The following is a 24,493-nucleotide window of genomic DNA, read 5'->3' as shown; positions in this document are numbered from 1 at the left end:
GGACGGGGATGGATATGTGAGGGCAGTGACTAACGAAGGTTGAGGCTGGGAGGATTACGGGAATGTAGGATGTATTGCAGGGGAAGTTCCCACTTGCACAGTTCAGAAAAACTGGTGTTGGTGGGAAGGATCCATATGGCATACGCTGTGCAGCCATAATTTAAACGAAGGATATCGTACTTGGCAGCGTGTTCAGCAACAAGGTGGTCCACTTGTTTCTTGGCCGCAGTTTGTCTGTGGCCATTCACGCTAACATGCAGACTGTTGGCTGCCATGCCCACATAGAATGTAGCACAGTGGTTACAGGTTAGCTTGTAGACCACATGACTGGTTCCACAAGCAGGTCTGCCTTTGATGGGATAGGTGATGTTTGTGACTTGACTGGAGTAGGTGGTGGTGGGAGGATGTATGGGATAGGTCTTGCATCTAGGTCTATTACAGGCGTGTGAGGCATGAGGTAAGGGATTGGGAGCAGGGGTTGTGTAATGATGGATAGGTATACTGTGTAGCTTTGGTGGACAGAAGAATACCACTGTGGGAGGGATGGGAAGGATAGTGGGCAGGACATTTCTCATTCCAGGGTATGACGAGAGGTAGTCGAAACTCTGGCGGAAAATGTAATTCAGTTGCTGCAGTCCTGGGTGGTACTGAGTTATGAGGGGAATGCTTCATTACTTTGGTAGGTGGTGGGCGACTGGAAAGATAAGGCACGGGAGATTTGTTTCCGTATAAGGTTGGGAGGATAATTACGGTCTGTGCCTAGTCTTTCCAGTCTCCCAATGCCCCACTGTCCAGCCACAGAGGTGCACTGCCCTCGTAACTCAGTACTACCCAGGACTGGAGCAACTGAATTACATTCTCCACCATGGTTTCAACGACCTCTTGTCGTACCCTGAAATGAGGAACGTCCTGCCCACTATCCTTCTCACCCCTCGCACAGTGGTATTCCGCCATCCACGAAACCTACACAATATACTCATGCATCCTTACACAACAACTGCCCCTATCCCTTAGATCATGGTTCATACTCCTGTAATAGACCTAGATGTAAGACTTGTCCCACACATCCTCCCACTGCTGCTGACAATGGGTCAAAAAGGTTATGATAGACAGAAATCTTCCACCCTGGTACCAGTAGTCTCAGTGAAGGATGAAGGGAAACAGTATAATAAAGAAGACAAATTCATAGATATACAGCTAGCTCATTATGAAAGGCAGTAATTAACTTTCAATTGGTCCTTTGTCCAACTCTCAAAACTGTTAAAGAGATTTTTGTACAAGAGTATAAGAATTTTCTAAAGGTGAGAAGGAGTTGATGTGAAACTCTGGAAAGGTAGTGCATTTTTGAAAGCATTTGGTGTAATTTTAGGATAGTTTCACAGAAAATGAAGTAGTTTAAAATTAGGACATAATACTTGCCAACCTGTCCTTATTTGATTGCACTGAAAAAGCGTAATTATAAGATGACAAAAACTTAAAAGCCATTGGTAAAATGTAAATGTACATATTTATCCTTCCACGGCTCACCTTATAGCATCTGGAAACTGGGCATTAGTAACCAGAAATGAAGATATGCTCTTTTGGTGCAACAGTTTTACGAATTCATTTATCTCTGGATACATGATAGGTTCACCCACAAGAGAAAGGGCACAATGTCTTGCCCTCAGCCCTTCTTTTAGCCTTTCAGGTATAACCCCTGGAACACCTGAAGGGGGAGAAAAGATACTTCAACAACTTGTAAAACCTGCATGCATTAATAGTTCAATTATAGATTCATGAAAAATTGGTCAGTAGACTAAATGAAGAAAAACTTGCAAACAAATACACTATGTATGAATTGACCTACTTTTATTCATCTTTTTATTTTGACAAGCACGGTAACAGAATGAACTGACTTAGTGAATCGATTTAAACTAACAACCCAGTAATATGTTGCTCAAAACACTGTTGAACATTATGTACGCCTGGTTCATCACTAAGATCACGTGGGTTCTCCCACTCAAAGGCAGTGCTTCCAAAATCCAGGGAATGGAACCAGTTATCCAACACACACTTGGCTTCCATCATCGAGCTTACCTTAATTTACAGAAGCTTTATTTATTCTCTTCTCAGTCTTATTTCCCAACTGATATTTACACTCTGTATTGTCATGTACTATGAAATACAAGGAGACATCATGACTAGAAAAAAATTATCCTGGCTTTCGAAACCATGAGGGAGGAAAGGAGAAATAGCCAGGAAAGATTAGAAAAGAGGGACAGATCACCCAGACTACCTTGTGAGGGGAGGGTGGGGAGAGGAGGGGGAGGGACAAGAGTCAGTTACCCTGCCTTCCACATCCTAAAGATAATGCTGACCGGCCATTCTGACTCCCTGTAATTTTACAGTTTTCTCCGGTGGTTTTTCTTACAGTTATCATGCACTACCTATCTCTAAATTTTAACTTCGAAGGAATCTGCAGTACCTGTGTCACATGCCACTGCAAGGCTGCCTCCTCCCGTTCAACAGCCTCGAAATTTATGAGGATAAAAATTTCTTCCATCATCAAGGAGTACACTACTTGTAAGTTAAGCACCATCATATACATGTTAGCAACCTTGTCTAGGAGAGATATTCCTCTTTTTAATGTTTTGCTTAAATCTGACTACCACCATTCTCCCATCTTTCAAAAACTTTTTTAAAATCTTTCCAGTACTTCACACCATGAGACATTTATCTTTCCACTGTTACTGTTTTGTTTGTCTAGTTAGCTTGCCCTTTTCCTGACCTGGATCACTTTTTAATGACCTAATTTATATCGGTCCTGTACTCTTTATCCTTAATACTGCTTGTCTTCTCCACTCTACCAACAAGGGATTTTTTTTTATACCAAATTTGTAAGATCTGCTCAAGTTGTTCCTGTTTCTGCAGCTAATAATTAAGCACTCTACTTCTACATATACAGTTAACATTTATGTACTCGTTTTGAAAAGTATTAAATAATTCATTAATCGCTGAACTTTCACACCACACAAATCCAGCAAGATTTTTTCATTCTGTGTGCACTCAGAACATTCACAAATATGAATTATAACTGTAAGTACACTAGAAAACTAAGCAGAACAGAAAGACAGAAAATGATAAAGTCGTCGGGAAACAGGCATTATGTGGAATAGTTCTCCAGAAAACCAATTTCCACTACAAAAACTGTAGGCATGTTTCAATGTATTACTTTTTCTTTTCGTCACATTTCACTGCTTCCTGTGTACTGACTGAATTTCTATGTCACAACTAACTTTTACATAGTTCCCTGAATGATGATAATGAAGTGTCCAAATATAAGTACAGTTAAAGCTTTTACTTGAGGAAGCTAATATGACAAAAAATCAGCTTTCCGTAACAGATATACCTTCATCCAACAAGAGACAGTGTTACTGAAGAGAACAAGACTTGTTGAGATTAACTACAAAACGTCAACCAGGATCAGGGTCAACCAGCATCGAAGTTCATGACAGAAATAAATGATTAAATTCTAGCAGAAGAGACTCAGAAAACTTAAGTTAGGGAGGTAATCAAGTTAGAAAAGTGAAGTGTATGGACTGCAACTCATATGCTGCCAATACTTTAATGCAGACTTATTCGTCATCTTGTCCTGTTGAATGTACCCAAACACACAGTGCCTTGGTGAATAAACCCTTTTTAGGCTGATGGTCGACATTTTAACCACACCATGTAAGGTTCATAATATCTTATCTTATGCCTTTAAACCATTCTATCACATTAAGCTACATTATGGTCTACAAAGCAACCACAATGACCTTACACTGTTTTGTCAACAGATGGTAGCACTCTTACTTTGTGGTCTATAAAGTAGCCACAAGGCAGTCTCAGTTTTCAGTGTACAGACTGCACTGTAATTTTGCTGTTAATTCTTTACATTAACAAAATCGACAAATTATTACAAAAATAGACATTTTTTCTGCAATTTTTCTTCCTAGAGTTCCTGTGATCATACATTCCCCCCATATAAATTTTTTTTGTAATTTTTCTTTGAGGAATCTCTAAATCTCACACCAACTGAGCTCAGAGCTTTCTTAGGGATGCTGACAGTAAAGGGTTTTTCATAGCATGTGTAGTGATAATCTTTATTGGTCATCAGACTCCACCTTTCACAATTCTGCTAACAACAGGCAAAAATTTTGAACTTGTGGAGTCAAATTTTGCTATGGCAGGTGACATTTCTCTTTACTAGTGGGGAGACAGAGGAAAAATGTGTTACAGTTTGTAATACTATGCACTATCCATGGGATACAACATTTGCAAGCAGGCACAACAACAAAGGAGGAACAGAAAGTGTTTCCTGTCCCACATCAATTGCAGACAACAATAACTACATGGATGGGGTATATAAATTTTACAAGAACCAATAATCATACAGTATTTCTTGGAATTCTAGGTGTGGATGAATGGAAGTCATCTGTTACTACATTGATGTAGCAATGGCAAAATTTTACATACTTTTAAGGAGGCTAGCCTTTTTGCTGGGAATGTTAAACCTGTCATCTGACATTTAGAAATATTCTGGTTAATGAGCAAACTGGAAATTTCTGCTCAAAATCGAAATGGAGACCAATACCCAGCCCATAAATAGTAATTAACAGGTCAAAATTTCAATAAAAAGCTACTGGATCCCTAGGGATGTAGTTCAGAAACGTCACTGAGCAAATGCCAACAGCTGGTACCTCAAGGTGGTGTGTATTTTGTAGCACACAAAGCTATGTAGCTTTGTGCAGACAACACTTTGGAATCCCCAACCCTCAATCAGAAGAACTAAGCAACAGAACATTTCTGGTTTTTATGATTTTTGTATGTATATTAAATAACAAAAGTTAACGACAAATAAAGGACTGGTTTCTCCTGTTTACTGCTAGTTTCAATTATCGACCACAAAATAAGCACTTCCGCAGGAATGAATTGTGGTCGACATTTTGCCAAGCATTAACATTTATAATAATTACTACTACAAGATTGTTTAAATGTTAAATATTATTTATGTATCTTGCTATGATAAGTAATCTAACAAATTATACTTTTATGCTCTCTTTGAAAAACAAACATTTCTCTTATAAAGGGTTAAATGTAGGCCTGTTTCTACTAGCACTTATATCTGGTACTGGTTTGGATATCTTTTCTTTTGTTTGGGCTTATGTCTACGGCCACTTCATAAGAGGAAGTTCTCTCTGTGTTTGATATATTTCTCAAGTAATACTGGTTAGTCTATGGGTATGAATTACAGTCTTCATTTTTTTAACACTGGAAAATTCAGAACAGAATAACCACAACATGCAAAGGATAGATTGCTACTCATCACATAGATGAGGCACTGAGTTGCAGACAGGCACAATGAGAAAGAATTCCAGGTGGTCAGCTATTGGACTAATTCATTCATCAGGCACAGAAAAAACACACAAACATGACTCTCACACATATGGCCACTGTTGTCTCTTAGCACTAAGATCCAACCAACTGCACCTCAGATAAGCAGCAATTCCCCCCACCCCCACCCCCACCCCCACCCCTCTGCGCATGGGGGGGGGGGGGGGGGGGAGTAGAAAAGAGGAAGGAACTATGATTGTGAGTTGGTGGGTTAGAAAGCATGAGGAGTACTGGAATGAGAGCAGTGACAGGAATAAACAAGTGAAGGATACGGACTAGCAAAGGTTGAGGCTGGGGAAGAGGGGAGGGGGCATTGTTTGTTGTACAGGAATGAAGGATATACTGCAAGGTGAGTTCCAAACTTTACAACTCAGAAAAAGCTTGTGTTGACTGGAAGAACCCGTGTGGTACAGGCTATGAAGCAGTCTAAGCCAAGCACATCGTGTTGGGCAATATACTCAACAACTGGGAGGTCAACCCGTCTCTTGGCCACAGTTTGGCAGTGGCCTTTCAGACAGACAGCTTGCTACTGTCATGCGCACACAGAATGAGATAGTGGTTGCAGCTATGTTAGAAGATCACATGGCTGCTTTCACAGGTGGCCCTGCATTTTATGGGGCAGAAGCTGCATGTGACAAGACTGGAGAAAGTGTTAGGAGAATATTAAGGTCTTATATCTAGGTCTATTACAGGGATATGAGCCATGAGGTAAGAGGTAGGGACATGGGTGGAGTAGGTTAGGAGGGTGGCAAGATGCCACTGTAACAGGGGTGGGGAAGATACTGGGCATGATATTTCTCATTTCAGATAATCAAAATACTGGTGGAGACTGATTAGTTGCTCCAGTGCCGGATGGTACTCAATCCAGATGGTGGGTGCTCCTGTTCGGCCGGGCAATGGGAATGTGAGGGATGGTAGGTAACTGGGAAGACATGGCACGGGAGAGCTGTTTGTTGACAAGGTGGGAAGGGAAACACTGCTCTATGAAGTCTTCATTGAGACCCTTGACAAATTTAGTGAGGGATTGCTTGGTACTATGTATACAAAGACCACAAGTGGCTAGGCTGTACTGAACAGACATCTTGGTGTGGAATGGGTGATAGCTGACAAAATGGTGGTTTGCACGTTTGATGTGAGAGGAGGTACTGATGTAGTCATCTTTGAGATGGAGGTCGACACTGAGGAAGGTAGCTTATTGGAGCCAAGGTCCAGGTGAAATGAGTGGGGGAGGTGTTGAGGTTCTGGAGAAATGTGGATAGGGTGTCCTCAACTTTGGTCCAGATCATGAAGATTTCATCAGTGAATATGAACCAAGTGAGGGGTTTGTGTTTCTGGGTGGTTTGGAAGGATTCCTCTAGATAGCTAATGAATAGATTTGCATAGTATGGTGCAATGTTGGAGCACATTGCTGTACCACAGCATGTCTTCAAAGGATGAGTAATTGTGGGAGGCCACGGCGACCAGGAAGGTAGTTGTAAGTTTTCAGTCAGTAAGATGCTGGGAAAGGTAATGTTCAACAGTGACAAAGTCGTGGACATTGGGTTGTTAGTGTAGAGGGACACGACATTAACAATACTGAGCAAGGTGCCGTGTGCTGAAGGAAAGCTGTGGAGAGTCGGTGGAGGAAATGGCTGGTGTCTTATTTAGGAAGGGTACATTACCTGTAATAGATTGAAGGTGTTGGTCCACAAGAGCAGAGATTTCCTCAGTGGGGCACAATAACCAGCCACAATGGGGCATCCTAGATGGTTGGGTTATGGATTTTCTGGAAGCGTGTACAGGGTAGAAGTGTAAAGAGTGGTGGGTGTCAGGTGGGTGACAGACTGAGGTGAGAAATTCTGGGATGGAACTATAGATTTGAGGAGTGACTGCAAATCCAGCTGGATATCTGGAATGGTATCACTTTGGCGAGCCTTTGTGGAGATTAGATAATACAGTTGAGATCAGCATGGATGTGAAGTTATTTTCCATGTTGGTGGATTTAGGGAATGATGATAAGGCATGTTTTGAGGTTAGGAAAATCTGAATGTTAACTGGGGGGTGATTAGGGGGCAGTAGATGTGGATCAAGGTTAGATGAAGGAGTAACCTAAGTAAGACAGGGTTCAACAGAGGTCTTGTAACAAGTCCAGCTTGAGAGAATTTTGGAGTCAGGTAGAATTTAAGGCCACAAAGGAACACTGCTCTCATGACTCGGTAACACGGGGCTGGAGCAATTGACTCACATTTGCTGCTAGAGTTTACACTGCCTCTCATCACGCTATGAAATGAGAAATATCCTCCACCACCCCACATTAGCATTCCACTTCCCACCAAAACTATGCAATATCTTTTTCCGTTCCGACTGCATCCCCCTTTCCAACGCCTTTGTCTCAAGGCTCACACTCTGCAATAGACCTAGATGCAAGACCTGTACCATAAGTCCTCCCACTACTACCAACCCCAGTCCTTTCACAGTCAACTCCTACCCCATGATACTCAAGAACAATTGTGAAAGCAGTCATGTGATCTACCAACAGCTGCAACCACTGTGCCACATTCTACATGGGTGTGACAACTAACAAACTGTGAATCAGTAAGGGCCACCGCCATGTTTTGAAGTCAAGAACAGCTGGATCACCCAGCTACTAACATGCCACCCAACACGATGTGCGACACTTTAATGATTGTTTCACACTCTGTGCCATCTGCATTCCTCCCACCAACACCATGATCCCCCAGGCAGCAGTAGCAGTTTTCACTATTTTTATGATGAAATTATGATTACCTTTGAACTGATTTATCATTTTATAATGCTGCTCCAAAGCTGTCTCCAATATAAGTTCAGGTGGATCCATTTTCCACCTCCACTCTGTGCCCACTGGATTTGAATGGTGTCTCCAACAAAACACACATTTGTTAGCACAAGCTAAACTTGGTGTTGTTTCCATGCACTGGTGGCTCTCAATACCATAAAATGTATGTTTGTAACAGCCTCCTCTCCCCCTCAACATTGACTGCAGGAATATGAGAGAAACAAAATTAGTTTTGTCTTTATGTCTCAGTAATTTAAATGAAAGAGGTTTACTCTCAGCATCATTACACAATCACAATTCTAATCACAAGTAGTACATTGAAACAGATCGCACAAATAAGAATCCTAGCAACATTTTTTATTGCTTGTCATAAGTTTTCAAGCACACAGTCCAGCTTTTAGAGTACACGCTAAAAATTCTACATTATTTTATTTTATTTATCAGGTACTGCAGGACCACACAAGCAAACACTACTTCGTCAGGGAACAAGTCATTAAATAGTGCACAGAAAGCTGATCAGAAAATTTATGTTAATAAAACATGAAAAAAGCTGTGAATGAGTATACGAATAAATAACGCATTACAGAGAAAAGTTCTCAACTACTACGAGGAACTGCAGTACACAATTGACAGAGTATGCCACAAGGAAACCCCTCAACTTTGATTGGAATAGTTTATCACACAATTTTTTTCAATTCTGCACCAAAGCTGTTGAAAATTATCCTGCTGAATCGTGCACATTTTTTTTATACATTGCTTAAGAAAATGTTATCCTCTTGCACATTGTTTTTCCATCACATTTACACTGAATGAATGTTGTATTTTCTTCTGAATGAGTCAGCTGTCAAAGAAAGATCCCATGATGGAATACATGTACAGGAGTGGAACAGTTAGAATTCCAAAACAGCTAACCAATGGGCTACGTGTATTTTGCGAATGCACACTGCAGATCAGTTTGACTACCCTTTCTGGGCTAAGAATATTCTTTGCGAGTGCACAGAATTGCCCCAAAATATAACACCATGTAAGATAATACGGGAAAGTAAGTAAAGTAAATAAGCCTTCTTAATTCTGTGGACATTCTTATAGTAAGATAGCAGAATTCAGTTTCTGCGCAAGATTTTTTAAGTGATATTTCCAAGAAATCTATACATCTACCTTTAGTCCTAATAATTTTAAAAGGTTAACTTCACTGATTGACACCACTTTGGGGGTAATAAAGGGTTTTCTTTCTTTTTACAAGAGTTCCATATCAAACTTTATTCACTGTGTTTTATTGCAGTTAATCATTAATCTGTTCTCCAAATGCTACATCATGATGTTATTGACTATCCTACTAGTTGTATCATTTAAATGTATATCCATTTATGGCAATTTTTAAATAATATTTACACATGATACAAACTAACTTTCACATCCTTCACCAAAACCTTATCTACGTTATACACAGCAAAATGTCTAGTACCAAACTTCAAGCTCGATGGTTGCAACATGGTAATTTATCCGGCTATGTCCTGACAATAAGCAAGTAGGTCCTAAAAGATCTGCTTCATTAAGTAACACAGTTCTTAATCAAATGTGATACATAATTTTGCCTTACATTTTTGTGCAGACCACAATAGCAGTTGTGTCTGTTAGCTCTTTCAAATATTTCTCTAGTTTTAGATCTAGGTATTAAAAAAATATTTAAACACTCACATTAAAATGAGAAGGCCTGATGATATAGAGGTTTGTGAAAATTTAAACACTTAATAATCACCTTAGTCCATCGACACAACTTAACACCTGAATGCGTGCCTATTAACCTATATCCTTGCTTCATCAAAGAAGATCGAAGTAGAGGTGTTATCATCTCAGCTTGTTCATCAACTGCATGAATTTTATTTACAATATCTCCAGATTTCTGGTTGCTTATGATGGGACCAAGTTCTTCCAAATCCACAACACTTGTGTCAGAATCTTCTTTCTCATCTGATGATTCATCGCTGCCCTCTGAGTCACATGACGACTGCTATGACCAGGAAAAATAATAAATGCATTTAAACAAGATTTGAAGTATTAATAATATAAACATACCAAAAATAAAACAAAATAATATTATGAAAAGGAAAGTTGCTACTCATCATACAGCGGAGATGCTGAGTCACAGATAGGCACAACAAGAAGATTTTCACAAATAAAACTTTTGGCCAGTAATGCCTACATGAATGCAGTATCAGGCAACTGAAGCCACAGTGTGAGCAGCAGCACCATTGCACGATGGGAATGGCGACTGGGTGGGGGCAAGGAGGAGGCTGTGGCAGAGAGGGGGTGGGATAGTTGGGAAGGGGTAGCGGACAGTGAAGTGCTGCAGGTTAGACGGAGGGCAAGCAGAAGGTGGGAGGGGGGGGGGGGGGAGCAGTAGAGAATCCGATACCCTCACCTGGTTCACATTCAGTGATGTGACATCCTTGCAATCTGGACCGAGGGTGAGGACACCCTATCCACATTCCTCCAGAGCCTCAACAACTTCTCCCCCATTTGCTTCACCTAGTCCTACTCAATCCAACAAACCACCTTCCTAGATGTTTTTCTCCACCTCAAAGATGGCTAAATCAGTACCTTTGTCCATATCAAACCTACTAACCACCAGAAATATCTCCACTTCGACAGATGCCACCCGTTCCATACCAAGAAGCCCCTTCCACACAGCCTAGCCACCTGTGGTCATCACATCTGCAGTGACTAGTGGCCCCTCTTGAAATATACAGAGTGTCTCACTGAAGCCTTCACAGACCGTAATTATCCTCCCAACCTTGTACAAAAACAAATCTCCCGTACCTTACCTTTCCAGTCTCCCTCCACCTCCCAAAGTCCCCCCCGTCTGGCCACAGAAAAGCATTCTCTTCTTAACTCCGTACTACCCAGGACTGCAGCAACTGAATTACACTTTCCATCACGGTTTCGACTACCTCTCGTCGTGCCCTGAAATGAGAAATGTCCTGCTCACTATACTTCCCACCCCTCCCACAGTGGTATTCCACCGTCCACCGAACCTACACAATATACTTGTGCATCCCTATACAACCTCCCAATTCCTTACCTCATGCCTCATACCCCTGTAATAGACCTAGATGCAAGACTTGTCCCATACATCCCCCCATCACCACCTACTCTAGTCCAGTCACAAACATCACCTATCCCATCAAAGGCAGGACTACCTGTGAAACCAGTCATGTGATCTACAAGCTAAGCTGCAACCACTGTGCTGCATTCTATGTGGACATGACAACCAACAAGCTGTCTGTCTGTATGAATGGCCACTGACAAACTGTGGCCAAGATATAAGTGGACTACCCTGTTGCTGAGCACACTGCCAAACTGACATCCTTCATTTCAATGATTGCTTCACAGTTCACAGCCTGTGCCATATGGTGTTGCTGCTCGTCACATGGCCTCAGTTGCCCGAGACTGCAGTCATGTCGTGTTGGTGAGTTGCATTTGCTGCGCGTGTGCGTGTGGGTGTTTTTGACAAAGGCCTTACTGATCAAAAGCTTTATTTGTGACAGTCTTTTTGTTGTGGGTATCTGCAACTCAGCATTTCTGCTACATGGCAAATATTGCCTTTTTTGTTGACAACTGTTATATAGGTATATTAAGCCTTCTAGAGGGGAGAATCACAGACAGGCACAACGAAAAAACTGCCAGACATTTAAGCTTACATACACAGACCGTTGTCTCCAGCCACTGTGGCCTATCTAATTGTCATTCCAACCTGGACTTTTCACTGTTCAAGTATGGGATGTCTCAGAAGGTACACTACAACTTTGATGTGTTATAGCATCCAAACTATTTAAGATATTCACATCATGTTTGGCTTCTGTGACAGACAAACACAAAGTTTTATTTGTATGTGTTCCAGGTTGTCTCAAGTGGAGAATAGTGGTAATGGTTCACAAAGAGGATAAGTATGTGGAATGGTTTATTCAGACCAAATCTGACACAGAAGTTCAAAGGAACTTCCAAACACAGCACAGCAAGCAGCCACCTTTGTGTTCTTCATATGCCAGTGGTACAGAAAATGTATGCCGTCATGCAATGATGCGAATTATCATACTGGATGACCTAGAACAAATAAAGCTAACACAGAATGGATATGGTTGACTTTTCAACGTTTATCGCAGATGTCTGTTCTGAGACGTGGCAGGAGCCGCAAATCCCCAGGGCGACAGTTAACCAGGTCCTTCAGAAACATTTACTGATTATCCTTACCAACTGCAACGGTTTCACATAATGAAACCAGACGACAAGCCATAACGTATACAATTCACTATCAATGTTCTTCACCTCCAGAGGAGTAGGGAAATTTTCTAAGCAACCTAGCAAATTCTGGTGAAGCAATGTGTGTGGTAAGGTAAAACAAACACAATGTTGGCATGATTTAAAGAAATGAATCATTGTTGCCATTGCCACAGTTAGTGTGGATATGTTACCCTGAGTGTGGAGGTTGAATACAGACAATGTTGGGCACGCCACCGAAGACGTTCATGTTGAACTGACTGAATGGCATAAAAACATTGGCCTATGTGACACATTCAAAACTGGTTGAAAATAACACCTGTTAAATTCATATTGCATTACAAAAAGGGTAGGATTGCTACTAGTCATGTAGAGGAGACTGAGTTACAAACTGGCAAAACATAAAGAATGCTATATATTTAAGCTTTTGACCAAAAGGCCTTCACCTGAAATAGAGGAGACACACAAGTGCAATTCTCACACACATGACCACTGTCTCTGGCCGCTGAGTCCGCAGTTCAGCCACAGCAGCTGGAGACAGTGGTCATGTGTGTGAGATTGCACTTTTGTGTGTGTGTGTGTGTGTGTGTGTGTGTGTGTGTGTGTGTGTGTGTGCACACACGCGCGCTCACTCTCTGTGTCAGGAGAAGGCCTTTTGGCCAAATTGTTATTCCATCCTGGACTTTTCATTGTTTATTGCCTTATTCAAGCAATGAAAGTCCAGGTTGAATATCAACAATAATATGAAAAGGGTAGATTGCTACTCACTGTAAAGATGACACACTGAGCTGCAGACAAGCACAACAAAGAAAGCTTCTCGCCAAAGCCTTCTTCAGAAATGAAATGAAAGGAAGAAACACACCTAGACTGCTAGCTCCAGCCACTCTCACCAGACAGCTACTGTCGCATTTAATGAAAGGAGCAATCCGAGGTAGGGCAGGGAAATAGGTGGGATAGCAGGGTATGGGTGGGGAAGAGAGGAGCACTGTCTGGATGAGCGTGCAGGGACTAGACGGCTGCAAGCCAAGGCTGCCATGCCCAGCGTCGAAAGGCAGTACATGTGGGGAATGACTGTGTAAATGTGCATGTTTTTTATTTTCATTTCCGAATATGGTTTTGACCAGAAGCCCAGTGTGCAAGTCTTTTCATGATGTGCCTGTGTGCAACTCAATGTGTCCTCTTTAGAGTGAGTAGCAATCTATCCTCCTGATATTATTGCTAATGGCCATGGACCTTGCAAGGAGGGGTGATTTTTGTGCCTCAATAGTATAGGTAGCCGCATTATTAGTGCAACTGCAATGGAAAATTGTATACGAGCAGACCGCATACACATGTGGTTCCTGAAGAGGGGAACCAGCCTTTTCAGTAGTTGCAGGGTCACCAGTTTGGATGATTGACTGACCTGGCCTTGTAATATTATCCAACATGCCCTTGTTGTGCTGGCATTGTGAACAACTGATGGCAAGGAGAAACTACAGCCATTATTTTTCCTGAAGGCATGCAGCACTAATGTGTGGTTAAATGATGATGGAATCATCTTGGGTAATATATTCCCTAGGTAAAATAGTCCCCCCCATTTAGATCTCTTGGAACAACTCTGGAGGATGTTGTCATCAAGAAAAATAAAATTTAATTCGGTAGGTAGATTAGAAAATTTAAAAAGGGAAATTGATAGCTTGAAATCACATATAATGGTAATTTGTGAAGTCCAGTGGCATGATGGACAACACTTCTGAATAGGTGAGTAAATACACAATCAAACAGGGGTAACGCAAGAGTAGATCTAATAACGAATAAGAAAATACAAATGCAAGCAAGCTACTATGAATAGAACAGTGAACGCATTATCGTAATCAGACAGGCACAAGATAAAACCCACCACCCAAGTAAAGTTTACTTGCCAACTAGCTTCATAGATGATGAGATTGAATTAATGTATGCTGAAATTATTCAGATAGCTAAGGTAGCGGACAATTTAATTGTGATGGAAAACTGAAATTTGATAGTAGGAAAATGAATAGTGGGAAAATATGGACTGCGGGAAAAAATGAAAAAGGACACCACCTGGTTGAAATTTGCAAAGAACATAATTTAATCATTGCTGGTACTTTGTTTAAGACTCATTAAAGAAGGTTGTATGCGTGATAGCAACCAGGAGACACTGGAAGGTCTCTGATTATATAATTGTATGACAGATTTCGAAACCAGATTTTAAACTGCAACAAAATTTTCAGGGGAAGATGTGGACTCTTATCATAATTTATTTGTTATATTCTGAAAATTAAAACTTAAGACATTGCAAAACAGTGGGCAATTAAGGATGTGGGACATGGATAAATTGAAAGAACCAAAGGGCGTTTAGATTTTCAAAGAGTATTCAACAGCAATTAATTGAACAAGTGAAAGGAATACAGCAGAAGATGATTGGGTAGCTTTGAGAGCTGAAATAGTGAAGGCAGCAAAGAATCAAATAATAAAAAGCAAGGCCTAGTAAAAATTCTTTGGTATCACACGAGATATTGAATTTGGTTGACAAAATGAGAAAATTTGAAATGCAGCAAATGAACCAGGTGAAAGGGAATACAGACTTCTAATAAATAAAATTTACAGAAAGTGTAAAATGGCTAAGCAGTGGGCAGAGGACAAGTGTAAAACTATAGACGAATGTATAGCTAGGGAAAAGATAGATACAGCCTATAGGAAAATTAGAGAGACCTTGGGAGGAAAGATAAGCTGTTGTGTGAATGTGAAGAGCTCAAATGGAAAGTTAGTAATAAGCAAAGAAGGGAACACATAGGTGGAAGGACTATTTAGAGAGACTGTAGAAGAGAAATTAACTTGAAGGCAACAGTTATGGACAGTAAAGAGGAAGTAGATGAAAATAAGATAGGAAATGTGCTACTGCATGCATGGCTTCAATAATGCACCGAAAGACCTAAGAAACAAGGTCCCTGGAGTAGACAACGCTCCCCCATAATTATAGAGATCCTTTGAAGAGTTATCCATTACCAAACTATGCCACCTTGTGAGCAAGATGTATGAGACAGGCAAAATAACCTCGGACTTCAAGAAGAAAGTACTAATTCCAGTCCCAAAGAAACCAGATGCTGATTGGCGTGAATATCACGGAGGTGCGATTTGGGGGGGGGGGGATGCAGCAACAGGGGCTCCCTTGCAGACAGGACAGCAAGACGGGGGAGGTGTAGTTCTACAGGTAAACCCTTCATGCAAACATCTATCACAAAGAACTTCTAACCTACAGATAGTAAGTCTACAAACCATCATATTAACAGGTTATGCCACTACGAGCAATAATTTGACAAGCCACCCATTTAGTTTTTAAAACAAAATGGACACAGGATTATGCTGAAATTTATTTTCAACTGTCTTTTAGATTTCTTTTCTCTCATTGCCTTGTTAAAATTAACTTTTTTTCCCAAAATACAACGGGTTTTAGGAAACATGTTAGCACAGTTGCAGCTGTGATGAACTTTAAACAGCTACAACTGCACACAAGTAAGACTCTTGCTCTGTAGGAAAATAAAAGTGTGATCCTTAACTTACATTGTTACAAATCTACACAAATTCTCACTTCACCAGCCATCAATCGTCCTTAAAATAATAACACTATTTCATTGCAAAAATATGTAGTCACTCGTATATCGCAGTAGATAAAAAACTTTTGCATGTTAGCTATGTGGGAAAATACACTCTGCTTTGCATGCTATCAGTTACCAAAATTTTGTTCAGTTACCTCAAAAAGTTTATGAGATATGATGGATATTACGAATATTTTTCCTCCAACATATCATTTGCGCACATGATCGGAGGTGAAGGCACTACATCCAATCCACTATTTCAAGATTTGTGATAGATATAGACCTCATCTCAGGGTTAAAGAAAAATTCAACAGGTTAGCACCGTTTTGACAGCAGCAATATATGATCTAACACGAGTCAAACACTAATTCATAGCAACACCTACTTTTCCTTGCAAACCATTCAATTTCATGCTATGGCCTTTAACAAAATGATAGACATTGCATTAGGAACTTGATGAATGAGGCTATGAGGTGTGTGAGAATCTTTTTTTTTCCTGAATAGTTTCTTTTAAATTGTTTGAGAACAGTTGAAAAGCTGCTGCTATGCCCTCCTTCCCTCCAAGTAGCCAATCCAGGTGGAGAATGTTTTGTTCATAATTGACAAAGCTCAGTGACAACAATAAGTTGGAGGCAGAGGCAGCCGCCTCTTCATAACAGAGGGATGGACTCACCGAGAACAAGAATGCCTTTCTGTGCAGAGGCCAAGTCATCTTGTTTGAGCTCTAGCAGGGGTAAAATAAGGGGATAAACTTTTAGAGAAACCAGACTACAGTTGTATGAATCAAAGTACATGAAAGGCAAGCTATGGTTGAAAAACCCCTGCTTCTCTTTCATGCACTTTGATTCTCGAGTAAGACAGGGTTGTATCTCATGCCCGACATTATTCGATCAGTAGAGTCAGCAAGCAGAAAAGAAAAGAAAAATTGGGAGAAGGAATAGAAGTTCAGCAAGTAGAAATAAAAACTTTGTAGTTTCCCAATGACATTGTAAGTTTAACGGAATGGACAGTGTCTTTTCAAGGAAACAAGAAAATCAGCAAAAGCAAATCAAGGGTAATGGAATGTGGTCGAATTAAACTGGTGATGCTAAGGGAATCAGATTAGGAAATGAGATGGTAGAAGTGGTAGACAAGTTTTGTTAATTTGGCCAGCAAAATAATTGAAGATCATCGAAGTACAGCATTTCAGAAAAAGGGAAATTTGCTAGCATCAAATACAAAATTAAATTCTAGAAAGTCTTTTCTGAATGGATTTGTCTGGAGCGTAACCTTGTACAGTAGTTAAATGTAGATAAGCGATTTAGACAAGAAGAGACTAGAAGTTCGGTAAATGTGGTGCTACAGAAGTATGCTGAAAATTAGATGGGTAGATCAAGTAACTAATGAGTTTGTGCTAAACTGAACTGGGGAAACCAGAAATTTATGGCACCACCTGACTGAAAGAAGGGATTACTTGACAGCACATATCCTGAGTCATCAAATTATCATCTGTTCTTTAATAGAGGGAAGAGTAGGGGGTAAAACTTGTAGAGGGAGACTAAGAAATGAATAAAATAAGGAAGTTCACATGGATGTATGCTGCAGCAGTCATTCGGAGATGAAAAGGTTTGCAAAGGACAGACTAGCGCTGAAAGCTGCATTAACCAGTCTTAGGACTGAAGACAACGACAATGACGATGACAGCAACTTCTGATGGAATTGACAATTCTATAAGGTATAAAACTAGAAGGGGTTTATTTGGCTCCCTCAACAACAACTCTTACAGATTATTACTTTTGCTGAGACAAAGGCACTGCCATACGCAGAAGTTGAACATGGATTTACTCACAATTACGTAAAGAGTTGCTAATTATAATTACATCATCATGCAGTGGGTTAGATGAGCCTATAATTCTACTTGATGTTATTTATCGTATGGCTCACATGCAATTTAAAATTACATGTAATTAGTAATACAGTATACACCAGGAATATGAAAATACAAAACTACATATAAAACTAACTAAATGTCAATATCTAGGTTCCTAATCCATATAAGAACCATATCATCAGCTTCCATGAGGCGCTCCAGCTCCCCTGGTAGGAACACATGGGGTATTCATCTTGTAATGTGCTTGATTGTCTATTTCAGAGCCTCACAGTACAAACCGGAGGCTCGGGAGCACCCCATTTGTAAAGAGAGTCTGTGCATAGTCCATGCCCGGTGTGAGCTCTATTCAGTTTGACCCACAGTTTCCTGTTGAGCTCTGTGCCAGCAGTATCGCAATTATACTTTCGGAACCACTTGTCTCTTCAGAATTTTCAATAAGTTGACAGCTTTGGTTCCACAGGTCTCTCAAACCATTATTACTGGTATCTAGTTATGTTGCTTGCCATAATGGTGGGTTTCTTGAATGGAGTCTATTTCATCGTAAAATTGGGCTGTCTTCCTGTATGGGTAATTCCAGGTTTTCCTGTATCTTACAGTATTCCCTAAGCAAGGGCTTGCTTCTGCGGATAGCAGGTGGATGGATGTTACCTACCAGAGGAAGCCAATAAATTGGTGTTCGTCGGATTGCCCTGTTTATTAACTGAATAGTGTGGTTCAACTGTACGTCAATCAAGTTGGTGTGGCAGCTGTTTAGCCACATCGGGGCACAATACTCGGCTGCTGAGAGGACCAGTGCAATGGATGACATGCAAAAGGTACGTGCTGAAGCTCCCCATGTCATTCCACACAATTTTTTAATAATACTGTTACAAGTTTTTATCTTGGCAGCAGTATTTTCAAGATGTTTTCTATATGAAAGGGTGCGGTCAAGAGTGACACCAAGGTACTTGGGGTACTTGTTATGACAGTGTGTTTCTGGTAAGTTTCACTCTGAGCTCTGCATTAGCTTGTTTGTTGGTCAGATGGTATGTACATACTTCACTTTTACTTGCACTTGTTAAAAGTATGAAAAAACAAGGAACTGTCCCTGTGTTACTCGAAAAACAGTAAGTGTCTAAATATAATTGTCATCTTTATCCTTCATCAACAATCACCAGTTCGCCGGAATTGGTATAATATGTCTTTCCATCTGTCAGTCCATTCCACTATTCTTTTATTATGTAAAATACACACTGAGTAATTTTTGAGGTAATAAACCACATCTCTTAAGCCCCGTGCAATTCTTTCCTTTCAGTCACGAATTACACCAAAAGGAAATATGGCTTGAGATCATTCCGTGGCACAAGCAAGTTTGTTTCCAAAAAAGTGCAAGTAGTTTCTCCTAATTGCTTATCTGGACCTTTGCTTTGAAGACTGCATCCATGTCACTGTGTCACTTGTCGCTTGCCACAAGTAAATCTAAAAAATTCTTCATCCCAAACACAGTGCAGATGGTGGGTTTTACTAAAGCTACAAATAAACGATCTTGGCCATGCTCTGAACTGAAGACCAAAGCACATCACGTATGACCATAGGTAGCTAATGTTGCCTGTACACTGCTTTAACTGCGCGCATACGTGCGCATGCACACTTATGTATAAAACACTGAACATCAAAATACACCAACTATTTCTGAAAAAAGTTCCTGAAAAGTCATTATCAACTGCATAAGCAATACCTTTTACAGATCTGATATAGTGCTTACAATGTTTATAAATACTGCCTCGGCATGCAAAACACATGGAAAGATGTCTCAAATTTCCTGAATGAACATTTGATAATACATAATCAGTAATTTAAGAAAACAATGACAAGCTGAACAAGATATGTTCAATTATTTAGGATAGCAGCAGGATAACTGTGTTTTTAGTGTGTCATCTGGTTTAGAATGTATACTATCTGATCAAAAGTACCTGGATACCCCATATAGTGAGGAACTGACCACTAAACTTCACGTGAGGAGGACGTGCCAGTATAAATGGAGATGGGGAGCATCATGTTGTCAGTAGCCAAGCTGTAACACCAGAACAGATTGGTCAGGAGAGCTCAATGACTTCCAACAAATTAGTCATTGGATGTCATACAAGTAATAAAGCCACAGGAACATTTCAACCATTCTAAACCCACGAAGTTGACTGTTGATGATGTGATGTGGAATTCTGAGGGAACAATGACAGCTAACCCACGCAGACCTTGTGTACTACATGACATAGTAGTGACGAGGGCCTCCCGTCAGGTACCGCATGCCTGGTGCAAGTCTTTCGATTTGACGCCACTTCGGCGACTTGCGCGTCAATGAGGATGAAATAATGATGAAGATTAGGACAACACAACACCCAGTCCCTGAGCAGAGAAAATCTCCGACCCAGCCAGGAATCAAACCCGGGCCCTTAGGATTGACAGTCTGTCGCGCTGACCACTCAGCTACCGGGGGCTGACACCTCGTGTACTGATGGAGAGGAACTGAAGAGCATTGTGGAGAGTGGTTGTAGAAAATAAAACCCTTATGAAATCAGCAGAAGGAATCACTGTTGAATTCCAGTCCAGCCAACAGAATGACTGTGCAAAGAGAGTGAAAAGGAATGGGATACAATAGCTGAGCACTATTTATAAACCACAAATTTCTGTACTCAATGCCAAGTGATGCTAGATGTGGTGGAAAGAGCAACACTACCACAAAATGGTTGGCTGGAAAGAACTGGTGATGATGATGATTATTATTATTACAGGTGAGTGGCACTCAACATCATGGCCATCAGCACCCTGACGAAAAGTCAGCATGCCCGTCTCATGGGTGGGGATGAAGGCTGTCCCCACATTCGGAGCAGTTTATAATGCATAAAGTCTGCCTCCCTTCCCCACCAATTTAGGTAGGAAGCCTGACTGTTCACAACATTTCACCTCTCTTAACACTGGAATCAGGATTGGTGAGGATAGTGGGCAGATCTCCATCAACACTGAAGGCTGTTCTAATACCAGTATATAGGACACATCTTGCAAAAATATGCTGATTTGGAAGTGGCACACCACAAACCTCACAGAGTGGTGGATCCTCCCGCCAGAGGAGGAAGCCATGTATTAGAGGGCATGTCCGATATGTGGTTGGTATGCAGAACCTCCTTCCAGAAGTGAAGTCCGCCGTGCTTGCGTTGTCGAATTGAGTGACTGCAGTTTGGAACAAATGTGCTATACCCTGTGGCAATCCAATGGAAAGGTTTGGATTTGGTGAATGCCTGGAGAACATTACCTGCCGTCATGTTTAATGGCATCAATAAAGTGCATAGAAGGTGCTGTTACAGCATAATGGTGTTTTCTCGTGATTAGGGAATGCCTCCTCATTGCACTTATGGTAACGCAAAATGTGGATGGACATAAACACATTTTACAGCATTTTGTACATTTTGGTAATGATGACTGACTGTATCGGCACCCTGTCATAAAGCAACACCAATGAGGCAATAGTTTGTAGATAATAACATTCCTGAAATGGACTGGCCTGTCGTAAGTCCCAACCTGAACCCGATGGAACACCTTTGGGATGAGTTTTAAGGATAACTTCGCTCCTGACCCCAGCATTCAGCATCACTACCTCCTCTGGTTTCAGCTCTCATCCACAGACATCTCACTGAAAGTATCCCTAGCAGGGTTCGAGACATCATGAAGGTGAAGGGTGGGCACTAGTAGGTTTCCTGATACTTTTGATCACTTAGTGTTTACCAATGTCAAAGATCATTAGAACACAATCATAGGAGGTTGAAATTAATACCACATTTATTTTTGAAATAAGAATACAGAACAAAATTTACCATTTCTTTCTCATGATCACAGTCTTCAGACACACAATTACAACCTTTGCTCTCAGTCTTAAATTCCAGTTGCCACTTCTCTAACCTATTTATTAGTATTTGTGACCAGTGCAGAAAGTCTTCCTGCATTGTCCACTTCTGGCTTTTGGAATTCTCATCACCCAAGCCCAGTCTCAGAACACGGCAAGCTTGCAGTTTATGTAGCCATTTGTCAACATTCTTTGCAACCTGTGAAAAAAATGAGTTTGTGAAATGAAGTGGCACAACAAATGAAACAATAGCAAGCATCATTGTAAGCTGAAAGCATCAAGCAGGTGTCAATATTTTCAAAACAAATACGAGGGTGGTCTACGGCCCTATTCTGTACCTTTTGGCCACTCTGCTGATCAGTTCAGTAGATGAGCACACTGAGTGGCCTGATTATCGAAGGAGAGCCCCCCCCCCCCCCCCCCCCCACATTATTCCATAAGCATTCCAGTTCTAATAAACTGACACACTGTTGTCGGTTCTCCTCATGCCACCCAATCGAAAGCAAGCAGCCGCAATCCATGCATGCACATTGCAGCAGGCACAGTACCATGATGAACCCAAGGGGGCTAGCAGCTGACACAGGCAAGCTATATTCTTCCTAGTATCAAAAAGGGTGTTTAGAGTACGTATTACTGTTCAATTTCCTTGACCACATGTTTCCATGCATGGACAACAACAAAAGGGTACTTGAATGTGTTCTGTAAATTGTCATAAATGCCGTATTGTGTCATTTTATTCTCATTCACTCTGACATCTTATTTTGGATTTTACGTTTCAGAAAACGAGTTGGGAATGGTGTGTAGTGCCGCACTGCACAAATATAGAATTAAAAACATCCGAATAATTGTTTTTTGGATTAAGAAGACTTGCAGAATGTGGTTAAAATGATCAATTAGCCTACTCCCCAATGTAATACATCAACGATTTGGTTCTTATAAACTAGATTTTAAAAAAGCCTTTTCAAGAGCAAGTGGCGAATGCAGCTACACAAGGTCATCGAAGTTTATAACCTGCGTTTGATGAATCAAAACGTTTCATATATAGTGGTGTAATATAAAAGTAATATGGTGGGAATCCTTCATCTCTGTCTGATCGCAGGTAAATACTTGTGACAAGCAAGAGTATAAAAATGATTGCAGCTAGTTTCATTCATAGTTAGTTATTTAAGCTGTGCTCTTGGATTCCTGTCTAACCACACACACTGATATCGCTACATATTCAGAGAGAGAGAGAGAGAGAGAGAGAGAGAGAGAGAGAGAGAGAAAGTGAATTATTTGTGACAAGAAAACAAATTTCACTGTCAGTTGTTTCAAGCACAGCAATTTCATCTTTCATTTTTTAAACAAAATAGAAGTCACACAATTGAAGATACTCATTACTAAGAAAGCATGCTCTTATATGTAAACAACAACAACTAATGCCAAAAAATACTTAACTTCCACAAATGATGAAGTCTCAGAATATGGTACAAGCACAAAGAGGAAAAAAAATTTATACCCAGCAGGATGCGAACCTACGACCTTTATCTTGCCTGAACCACTTAGCCATGACAACCACTATGCAGCGTGTTCTCTATTTTTAATGAGTTTAATGGAGAGGGACACAAGCTGACTTCACTGCAGAATGATGCATGTGTAAGCCATAAATGCATGAAATTTTTGAAGGTTTCCACTATCACGCTTCACAAAATTCCTTTCCATTGCTGCTTAAAACTTGTAAACACGTTTTAATAATTAATAACTAAATCATCTGCAACAGAAAGTACATAAAGTCACTTGGAATTTCAGCTAACACTCTTCTAATATATGTAAGCAGAGCTGACATCTTAATGATTTTTAAACTCTTAATTACGTAAAAATAACAAGTATTTTTTGAGACTATTGACCGAAAATGTTTTTTTGATGTTATAATCTTTCACAGTAACAACAACACAAACCATACTTCTAACAAAGGATAACAGTCTATTATGAACTCACTTCCCACTCAGATGCATCCTGATGATTTTTCAGTAAAACATAATCACTACATCCAAAACTAAATACGAAATTCTATCTCTTAACAAACCACATCGAACCAAACAAGTGTCCATACCAAAACCTAACCACCTCTTGGTAGAGCTGCCAAAAAATAGGTGGACTGATCGGTAACAGATCTCAGAAGCTTACACAATAGGAACTGCAGTTAACATACCAAAATGACTTCACTACCAAGGCTAACCTATCACACCGATCGGTATGAATGATACAGAATAGGGCTCGTGATAAATCCGGTAAATTTCCATGAAAGAATGGAACATTTTTTGCACCTTCATAGTTGGTAAGCTTGATTATTTCAATGATTGAATAAAGAATTCCAACAATATACAGCATACAGTTCATTGTTGACAGCCATATGAATTGGTCAGTGTATTGTCTACGACAGAAAATGGAGGCAACAGAGTTTCGGGCTGTTACTAAACATTTTCATTTGAAGGGATAGACTCTGCACCGTACATTTACTTTTAAGTTAATGAATATGACAAGTCTTGTTCGAAATGCTCCCAGTGTAAGGAGGCCATAGACTTGTGGAAGTATGATGTGAATGTGTTTTCTGACCATGACATATGATCAGGGTCCTTTTAGGTTCCGTAAAGGTGGTCTTTCTTCATGTAAGGCAGGTGTCT

General features: G+C 40.5%; 1 protein-coding gene across 2 annotated transcripts in view; it reads right to left on the bottom strand.

The window, feature by feature from the left end:
• LOC124623937 (S-adenosyl-L-methionine-dependent tRNA 4-demethylwyosine synthase TYW1-like) overlaps positions 1 to 24,493 on the bottom strand; it is a 91,480-nt gene that overhangs the window by 35,222 nt on the left and 31,765 nt on the right. Inside the window, exons 5-8 of one of the 2 annotated variants that reach the window (XM_047149075.1) lie at positions 21,802 to 22,029; positions 9,969 to 10,220; positions 8,182 to 8,410; positions 1,528 to 1,705 (exon numbers count right to left, since the gene is read on the bottom strand). In XM_047149075.1, coding sequence (XP_047005031.1) covers positions 1,528 to 1,705; positions 8,182 to 8,410; positions 9,969 to 10,220; positions 21,802 to 22,029 — 887 coding nt within the window. The remainder of the gene's footprint in view (positions 1 to 1,527; positions 1,706 to 8,181; positions 8,411 to 9,968; positions 10,221 to 21,801; positions 22,030 to 24,493) is intronic. The other variant, XM_047149076.1, reaches the window with a different exon arrangement.

This window comes from Schistocerca americana, chromosome 1, assembly GCF_021461395.2.
Source record: "Schistocerca americana isolate TAMUIC-IGC-003095 chromosome 1, iqSchAmer2.1, whole genome shotgun sequence".
Classification (NCBI taxonomy): domain Eukaryota; kingdom Metazoa; phylum Arthropoda; class Insecta; order Orthoptera; family Acrididae; genus Schistocerca; species Schistocerca americana.
Note: the sequence above shows the minus strand (reverse complement) of the source record. Positions and strands in the feature narration are given on the sequence as shown.